The 9,515-nt window shown below is 41.6% G+C and overlaps 2 protein-coding genes across 2 annotated transcripts; one reads left to right on the top strand and one right to left on the bottom strand.

Moving 5' to 3' along the window:
• Nucleotides 1-1,004: 1,004 nt before the first annotated feature.
• On the bottom strand, nucleotides 1,005-6,933 carry ergic3 (ERGIC and golgi 3; the record flags this gene model as incomplete). Its single annotated transcript, XM_037679939.1, has 6 exons — nucleotides 1,005-1,201; nucleotides 1,269-1,324; nucleotides 1,444-1,580; nucleotides 1,798-1,862; nucleotides 6,665-6,761; nucleotides 6,859-6,933. Coding segments are annotated over 6 exons (510 nt in total), but the record flags the coding sequence as incomplete, so codon positions are not given.
• romo1 (reactive oxygen species modulator 1) lies at nucleotides 2,142-6,463 on the top strand. The gene is made up of 3 exons (XM_037679760.1): nucleotides 2,142-2,270; nucleotides 5,627-5,757; nucleotides 6,200-6,463. Exons 2-3 carry the CDS (start codon nucleotides 5,627-5,629, stop codon nucleotides 6,306-6,308), a joined length of 240 nt encoding a protein of 79 aa, XP_037535688.1. The 5' UTR covers nucleotides 2,142-2,270; the 3' UTR covers nucleotides 6,309-6,463.
• Nucleotides 6,934-9,515: the final 2,582 nt, after the last annotated feature.

Below are 9,515 nucleotides of genomic sequence, written 5' to 3'. Positions count from 1 at the left end.
CAGGAGGGTGTGGTCAAGAAGGTGTGGTCAGGAAGGTGTGGTCAGGAGGGTGCGTCACGCGTTCACTCGCTCACAAACGACGTGGGTGAAAAATGAAAACGGCGCTGAAAGAAGCAGCTTTTCAGCTCTGAACAAACTTCAAATGATTCTGTGAGCCCGTCGGATCAGAACCAGAACCTTTCCATGGTTTGAGCCGAGAATGAAACGGAGTCTTGACTGGACTCGGAGTTCAGTCGATCTGTCGTCACAACAATCGGTTCATAAACTTCCAGACTCTAAAAATGTTGTTTTGTTACCGAGTCTCACTTGGCCCTGAACCGACTCCGCTTCACCACCGTTCGCGCCTGAACGAGTGACGTCAGAATCGAAACGCTCGTGTTTTCCTTCTTGTTGTCAACAAACTCAGAAAAAGTGCGAACCTGTCTCAGGCAGACTGGTTCGCCTCAAAGAGACAAAGGTTCGAGTGATTTTCAGTCAATTCTTGTTGAGTTTGTTCAACAGGAAACAGTTTTTGAGCTGAACTCACTTTTTGTGTCTTTCTGCAGGAAGTTTGACAAAAACATCTTCGATGAGGAGTTCCAACAACAAATGGTTTATTTCAGAAATGGTTCCTTCTTTTGGAGCGAGCTGACAACAGGAAACGTTAAATATCCTCACCCCAAAAGACGTCTTCTATAAAAGCTGGAGCAAAGGCCCTCCCAGTTGTTCCCAGTGATTTTGTGCAGCAACTGGTCAGACGAGGTAAAAACCTGAACATGGATCAAAACTCAACTCTTCTTTCTCGTCAGATTTCCTCACAAACATTCAGGGGTTTAATCAGCAGTTCTGTCTTTTTGTTTTCCCTCCACCTGAAGCTTCAGGAGCCGGAGTCGGAGACAACATGGGTCCTCCTGTCTCCTCGAGACCTAAAGTCCAATTCTGGCCCGGTTCTTCTGTTCAGCTCCTCTACAGAGGATCCCAGCTGACTGAAAACCTGGGCCTCCCTCTGGATTTACAGTTTTAAACCAAAAAGATGGAGAGAAAGCAAAGTGCGTTCCCTCCATCTGTGTCTCTGTCTGTCCACCCCGCTGTCCTCCTGTCCCCGTCAGCGTCTCAGTCCGTGTTGCCAGCAGGGGGCGCTGCTACGACGCTTTGCCCAGCTCGATCTTCTTCTGGATGGCCTGCGCCGAGTGGTAGATGAGAGAGTCGATGAGACCCGCCACTGCACGAGAACAGCAGGCAGTTAGTGTTAGGTTTGTTTCATTGGAGGTAAAAACATGATCACCCACCTGTAAAAACGCCTCCGATGATGGCACAAACTCCGGTTAGGAAGTGCGTGAGCGATCTGAGCGAACAGAAACAAATTACTCAGCAAAAACTGCCTCAAAGAAGCAACAGAAAAGTTCAAACATTTATGAACATTCAGCTTAACAGACTTAAATTACAGTCACACTGTTACTTTACCTGCGCTTTTCTGTGAATTTAACCATCATGGGCGACAGCTCGTATAAAACAAAGACACCCGGCAGCCCCTGGTCTCCTATCAACCCGTTGGCAACTTTTTCATGCCTGGTGACGGAGAACTGGTTTGTTTTTACCACCTGCAAAGAAAATCGACCACAAAACACTCATAAATCCAAGGAATGTGCATCATATCGATATCATTAAAAAGATATATTACACACATACTGACAAGGTCAAAACAAGTAATAAAATTTGTTTGTTTTAAACCTTTACATTCCAATAAATTACAATAAATGTATGTTTTCTTTACATAAAAGTCTTGAAAAACAAGCGTGAAAATAAAGTTGGACTCACATCTCCGTCAGTTTTCACGTATATGGTCGGAACGATTTTCACAAAGTACTGGTACATCATAGATGCTGTGGAACAAAAAAGTTTTATTCTTTTTGTTTCTTTCAACCTTTATTTACAGACTAACCTCAAGATGAGGACTCATTTACAAGAGAGACCTGTTCACAATAATTTGTGTGTTTGAATAACTGCGGCTGTTTATCAGCAATAAAAATTATAAACAAACATTTAGTTTTTACTGAAACACGTTAATAAATGTGCATTAAACCGTTCACAAGTGGGATGAGTTAAATGAACCACACGGTGGCGCTATTTAAGGGTGTAAATGTTTTTAAAGCTTCCGGTTTTCTCCACTTCCTGTTTCCGGTTGTAGAGCTCTGCTGAAAAGACGTTTCAACGCCGCTGCGCTCAAAACGTACAAGAAGATCTAATTCAGCAGGCGGAACACCGAATCCGTTATAGTCTAATAACTCAAGGTGAGGCCGGTTTTAAACTAACTTCTGAATTTGTTGAGAAATTAACATTTTCTAAGCGAAAACGTGAGATTTCAAAGGCCGAAGGTGACGTTAGCATGCTAAGCTATCACTAGCATGCTAACAACAAACTAGGCTGATAAAAGTAAACGGGGTGATTTTAGGGATTTAAGTTCAAACAAACACGTGTTTTGGTGTTAAAGACACAGTGTGGCACCTGGAACGGTGAAGCACAACGTGGGTGCATTAAAATGTATCTTCAGACATTTGATCGGGTCAAAGGTGACTCTGGGCCTGGAGCTCCGTGTTTGTCTTTAGGCTTCATGACTCAACAGGAGCTGGATGGTCCTTTAACAAACCACAAACCTGTTTATCAATGTTCCATGTTTCTTCAAAGAAAAATGTGACAATATGTTAAAAAATGCATTATTTAAAGCCTACAATTTTAAAGCTTCTACATTGAACTTACTGTTCTTTTAAAACCGCCCAAATCTACTTTAAAACCATAAAACGCTGCTGTAAAATATGTTTAATACAAACCATACCACTTTATTTATAAAGCACTTAAAACAGCTACGAGGCCAACCAAAGTGCTGTACAGACAGAACAACAGGTAACACACAAAGCAAAATACAAAATGAGGTAAATCAGAATATAGACGTAAAAACGATGCAGATAATGACGACAAACCAGTGTGGAGCATACAGGATCAAAACACAGATCATCTGGTGTTGAAAGCTGCTGAATAGTAGTGAGTTTTTAAACAGGACTTGAAAACTGAGAGGGAGGGGGCCTGTCTGACAAGCAGAGGTAACTCATTCCAAAGTCTTGGTCCTGCTACAGAGAAGGCCCTGTCACCTCTGCACTTAAGACGAGTTCCTGGAACTGTGAGGAGCAACTGGTCCGCTGACTTCAGGGAACGTGGTGGGACATACGGTTGTAGCAGATCAGAGAGATGGGGGGGGGGGACACTGAAATACATCTGCAGTAGTTTAGTGCCTCTGCATTCATTGAGGCTTAAAGTATTTCTGTATAATTTAGCCATATTTGCAACATTTTGCAGATGCATTTATACCAGATGTGTTAAATATTTAGCTTTAGGAGCTATTTCAGTCATTTTAAAGTGAACAACCTTTAAACAAATAAACCTTTTACGCCAACGTCTTTCAAGCTTGTGCTGAGAATCTTCATTCTCATTTATGAAACAGCTTTCCTGTTAGAATTCCATATTTTTCCATATGAAATCATTTAGGATCTTGACTAAATCAGCTTTAGATGATCAATATCTGAGCGATAAGAGCCGTCATAGGTGGTTTATTTGAATTGTTGGTGTAACTTGATCAGGACGACGTAAAGATCAGCTGTTTACTCTTCAGTGCTCTTTGAACCAGCGTGATAGGATTATTCAAATTTATTATCTGAGGCAAACAGAACATTTTCAGTAATAAGGAATTTTATACAAGTTATTTGTTTAATATTTAACCAAACTCAAGATACATACCAACTACAGAAACTGAACAAATTAAGGGTTTTATCATCTGATTTACACTGAAGTTGTTTTCTGTATTTGCACAAACTTAACTTAATTAATAAACGCCAGCCGTACGCTGACGTTCTCCTGCTTTTCTTTCTGCAGATGAATGTTTCTTTGCCAACTATTCCAAGTTGTTTACATGTAAACATTGACGAGTACACTTGGGACAGGCTGCACAGAGTAGTAAAATAGTCCCTGAATATAAACCAGTCAGAGGGAGAACAGTCAAATCTGTCGGCAGGTTGAAAGAGAAAAGGTGAAGAACTTTTCTAACAATGTTAAGTCGGGCGCTCTGGACAGATTCTTCTTTGTTGAAATGTTTCGTCTTTTGTTCAGACCAGTTCAGTTTATTCTAAAGCTCCAAGTCACAACAGAATCGTCTCAGGGCCTGAACAGAAACATTCAAATATAAAATAATAATTAAAAATTATTTATCTGAGGAGCAGCTTTGAGTTTAACTCTCATGTTGAACAAGCATGAAGGCGACAGTGGAAAGAAAAACTCCCTCATGAGGAAGAAACCTTTAGCAGGATCAGGACAAGAGGACCATCTGCTTCGACCGGCTGGGTTTGGTAGGAACAGATACACAATGGCAGGTCCAGAATCACGTTAAGATAGAAATAGCATCAAATGAAAACTATTCAATTTTAACGATTCATTTAAGGAGATGAGGTCAATTTGTCCTCTAGTAGTGTAAGTCTATACCATTCCAGATGTTGAGGGAGTATCAGAGAAACTGAGACGTTTATTTTCTAAACATAACGTCCCAGTGGCTTTTAAACCCCAAAATACATTAAAGACTGGTTCATCCCAAAGATCCAGTCCCCCGGCACAAACAGAGTAATGTTGTGTATGCTGTTCAGTGTCAGGAGGGTGATCAGTCTTACATCGGGGAAACTAAACAGCCACTGGCCAAAAGGATGGCCCAGCACAGAAGATCAACATCATCAGGCCAGGACTCTGAGGTCTACACTCATCTCCAGGTCAGAGGTCACTCTTTCAGGGATGAAGATGTTCACATCCTGGACAGAGAGGAACGATGGTTTGAGAGAGGAGTAAAGGAGGCCATCTTTGTGAAAAGAAACCGTCCATCATTAAACAGGGGTGGAGCCTCCAGGTTCAACTGTCCCCCTCTTACAATGCTGTGATTGCTAGTATCACTCAGCCCTCTGTGAACAGTAAACAGCCATCAGGTGCTAATGATCCATTGTTAGGCTGATGGTCCTTCTTGAGCATGTGATCAGCTGGTTCTGGTTGTCAGCAGCAAAACTGGTTGATCCACTCTGAGAAGGTGCTATTTAAGAGACTGAGCTGAATACAGCACCTCAGACTGAGGAAGTCCTCAGGATGAGAGACAAAATGTTTCAACAAAATAACCCGTCCAGAGGACCTGACTTTACCTTGTTGCGTTTTTCTACCTGGATTGTTGAGCATCAGGATGTAAAGAACTTTCTTGTTCTGAGAAGAAACCATTTAAAAGCGAGTGGAGCAGAGTCATTCTGGTGGTTTCAAGTGTTAAAGCTAAAGTTGGAGCTTCGATGAGAGAAAATGAGCCGTGCAGTCACTTAATTGTGTAGAAATTGTCTTTAAACTACGAGAGAATCTATTCAAAGTACTGAAAAATAACATTGTGACTGTTCTATTAGTTCATGTGACCTGAGCTGTATGATCCATACAGGCCACGCCATCATCTGCTGCAAAGGGTTTTTACTTCCATAATCCAGACTACCATGTAAAACAGTTTGTTCTTTTCATGCTCTCATGGTCAAATGGTTTTTATTTGGTGCAAACAACGTTTGTATTTTATTCATTTCGTCCTCGTCAGATGCCTGTAGCAGTTGGTCCGTACGGCCAGACGCAGCCGAGCTGCTTTGACCGGGTCAAGATGGGCTTCATGATGGGCTTTGCCGTAGGAATGGCAGCCGGCGCCATGTTTGGCACGTTCTCCTGCCTCAGGTAATTTTGAGTAACTCGTTCGTTCTAACTGCAGAAAGAACGAGTGGGAAGGTGGTTGTACAACAAAACAGCCCAAGGTTGTTTCCACCAACAAAACGTTTTCTTCCGTTTGTAACTTGTATTTTTTAAATGTTACACTTCAACTGAGAGAAAGATGAACAGATTATTAAACATTAGTTCTATTTTACATATTTTAAAACACCAAATTACCAATAGCTGGTCACATTTATGAAATATCACGAAATTGTAATGTGCCTCCACAGAAAGTAGTTTTGATAAGAATCAGTGACTGAAATATTTCCAGAAGTTGAATAAACATGAACTCCACACGCAGTTGAATTAGGAGTTACATTATCGGTACTTGTAAACTTTACAGTATTTAATCTGAGTAACGCACAGCTTTGTTAAAGTAGCAGACGTTAACGTGACGTTGGGTCTGCAGGGTCGGCATGCGGGGCAGGGAGCTGATGGGAGGAGTCGGGAAGACCATGATGCAGAGTGGAGGAACGTTTGGGACCTTCATGGCCATCGGCATGGGCATCCGCTGCTGAGGAGCCGCCTCCACCACCCTCCTACAGTTCCTCCTACAGTTCCTCCTACAGTTCCTCCTACAGTTCTACAGCCGTGGGACTTTGTAAACACCCGCCTGTGTCCGGTCATGTGCCCACCTTCCACTTTAGTTTTGTCAATAAAATGTCAGACTTTGTGAGAGTTTCATTCCACTTTCTGACTCCACATCTGTACAGGCTACAAACATCTGCTCTTCTCGATCAAGATACATCCACCTGCACTTGTTTCCACAGTAGATTGAATCTTAAACGGATCAAAATTAACTTGAACCTGTAAAACTCCTGAGATGAGACGTTTGCAGAAGTCGATTCTGGTCATGACGGTGGGCGTTACTGACCTTGTGGCGCCGTGACGTCGGTTCCGTCCAGAGGGTTAACGATGCCGGGGTAATCTTTCCCAAACGACAGGTGCTTGATCAGATGGGTCATGTTGATCTGCAGCACAACAGAACGGCTTGATTTGATTCTACGGGGGGACGTGGCGCTACGTTCCACCGTCAGGAGAATCCAGTTCAGAAACAGCAGGACTTACGTTGTCTAAGCCGAAGCTCTGCAGGTCGTGTACTGCGGAGGAACCAAACAAACGGGGACTCAGAAAGACGCGAGTTCAAACACTAAATTAAAACAGCTCCTCCGAGGTTGTGGTTGTAAATCTAAAACCTTATTTACACGTTTTTAAAACGTGTTTAAAGAAAACGTAACGTTTCTTCAGCTGACCTTGAATAACTATATTTTAATAAATGAGGCTTAAAGTTAAATCTCCAGTTTGATTTTTGTGACTTGGAGACATTTACAATAAGATTAAAGGCCTTTTCAACAAGTTTCATCAGGGAAACCAAGATGACTGACAAGTCCGACATCGTGAGCAGAAACAAAAAATAATCTGAAAATACATCTGGATATTCTTAATTTTTACTTTATGCCACAAGAACATCGGGTCCCTACGGAGCCATAAATGAATTACAGCAGTCCCTGGCTACTCGCGGGTCATTTACCGCAGTTTTTCAAAATAAGACTGGAAATGACTAAAGTTGGCTGATGACGGATGAGCCGCACGATCAGCAGCAAAGTTTTACTTAAAATAAATTATTTAGCACCTGCTGCAGGACAAACTTCCTGCTGCAGTTAAACAGCTGATCAGATGTTCAGGTGCACAGCTGAGAAGTGGGCGTGGCCAAGAGCACTTGCAGGAGACGGCGCTGAAATCACGACGTTCCGTCTCGAGCATTTTTTAGACTTTAGAAACATTAAGAATAGCAAGAGTGTGGGAAGGGTTTAACATGACATTATAAATTATATATATTTATATATATACACATGCATATATATATTTATATATATATTTATATTATAAATAATAATATTAATATTATAAATAATATTTATAATGTGGCTGCTTTCAGCTCAACACACATTTGGTGTCACATTTAAATAATCTGATGATCTTAAAAGATCCGAGAGATTAATTTTACACTTTACCAGATTTCCCAGTGAAACGTCAGGATGGCCTGAAAACATCTTTCTGGCTTCATTAAAAATGAACTTTGTTCCACTGTCAGCAGGTGCGTCCTAATATTGAAACAGTTTCTGTTCATAAACATCAAAGTAAAAACTTTAATATAATAATCTGGCCTGGAGGGGTAAAAAGAAGAATCTGCAAAGAAAGGAGGACTTACTTTCCACAGCGTGCACTGCAGAAAGAAGAGAGAAGAGTCACAAGGATAGTGCAGAAAACAAACCATAAGAGCGTGCACGTGTGTCATCGTACAGGCTGCACAGCTCTTGACAGAGACTTTTCTTTCTTCACATCCTCTCAGGTAAATTCACGGTTTTTACAAAGCGACGGTTGCACAAGTCCATGGTTTGGTTTGAAAGCATCAGAAGCTACAGCTGGATTATTAACAAGGCTTTTACATAACAGAATAAAATCTGAGTGGGATTAAATCAATCATAACGAACAGAGAAAATTGTGCAGCCCCCAAAATTAAGAGGTTTACGACAGACTGATGTTGGTCCAGACTGGAGGTGGTCTGGGGTCAGGATGAGGCTGAACTTGACTAAAGAACCGACTTTTGTCTCGTTTCTGCTGCGTTCAATTAAAAAGTCTTCGCAGACGAGAGCGATCAAAGGTCCAGAAGGTGGAAGGTGTGTTTGTTTTCAGCTCAGGAAACTACAATCAGCACAAACCTCATCCAAGTTCTCTGGTTTCCAACCAGCCAAAATCACCCACCTTCTTCCTGGGGTCTCTACTGCCTGAATGATTATGGAACTACTTCCTGTCAGACAGGAAGTAGCAGTCACCGTTGGTTAAACATGGTAGACGAGCACGGACCGCAGTTTATTTGAAAGTAATTTGTATTCACTTTAAAAGACAAAACTGTTTTTGTTCACATTTATTTAACAACCATAAAGTTTACTAACAGAGCCGTGCTGCGTTCAGGTACCTGTTGTGTTCAGGGCTGCAGAACAACCAGAACAAACTAAATCAGTGGCTCCAACAACAGAGTTTGAACACGGACCAAAACAAAGAGTTCCTGTGAAAACAGGTTTAGTTTCATCTCCTACCTACAGATGAGGAATTAAGAAGAACGTGGATGAAACATCTGAACTCGAAGAGACCACCTAAACTCTGCATGTGAGCTCATTTCACTTTGATGACAAACGGCCGACGGAGGAAAACCTGCATCCTACTTTGTGTCTGGACGACAATAAACCACCGGAGAAGAGACGCCGGATCCTCAGGAGGATTGAAGACAGTGACGAGAACATCAGGGATGAGTTCAGGTGTATGGAGGTCACAGCTTTATATATTTGTTCATCTTCAGTTTTATGATTTTCTCTGTAATGAACCCAAGCTCAGTGATGGAGGACTTTAAGACTTTGTCTGGACTCTGTGTCTGATTTAAGGTCAATAAGATTGTGTCCCACCTCTTTCAACAAAACACCGCCGACCTTATTACTGTGGAGACACTGATACACTCAGAGCTTCTCAGGTTGTTCATCGCTTCACCGTCAGAAGAACTGAGTCAGTGGAGTAGTTAAATATGCTAGTAGATGTAGCTAAATATGCTAGTAGATGTAGCTATATAAGCTAGTAGATGTAGCTATATAAGCTAGTAGATGTAGCTATATAAGCTAGTAGATGTAGCTAAATATGCTAGTAGATGCAGCTAAATATGCTAGTAGATG

This window comes from Nematolebias whitei, chromosome 7 (genome assembly GCF_014905685.2).
Source record: "Nematolebias whitei isolate Nwh7 chromosome 7, NemWhi1, whole genome shotgun sequence".
Classification (NCBI taxonomy): Eukaryota; Metazoa; Chordata; class Actinopteri; order Cyprinodontiformes; family Rivulidae; genus Nematolebias; species Nematolebias whitei.
This window is presented reverse-complemented; position numbering and strand designations above follow the sequence as displayed.

Excerpts from the sequence above, each read along its gene's own strand:
- romo1 (XM_037679760.1), top strand. The coding sequence starts at position 5,627 with ATGCCTGTAGCAGTTGGTCCGTACGGCCAGACGCAGCCGAGCTGCTTT. Across the intron at positions 5,758-6,199 it reads GGCACGTTCTCCTGCCTCAG|GGTCGGCATGCGGGGCAGGG; the intron begins GTAATTTTGAGT and ends TTGGGTCTGCAG.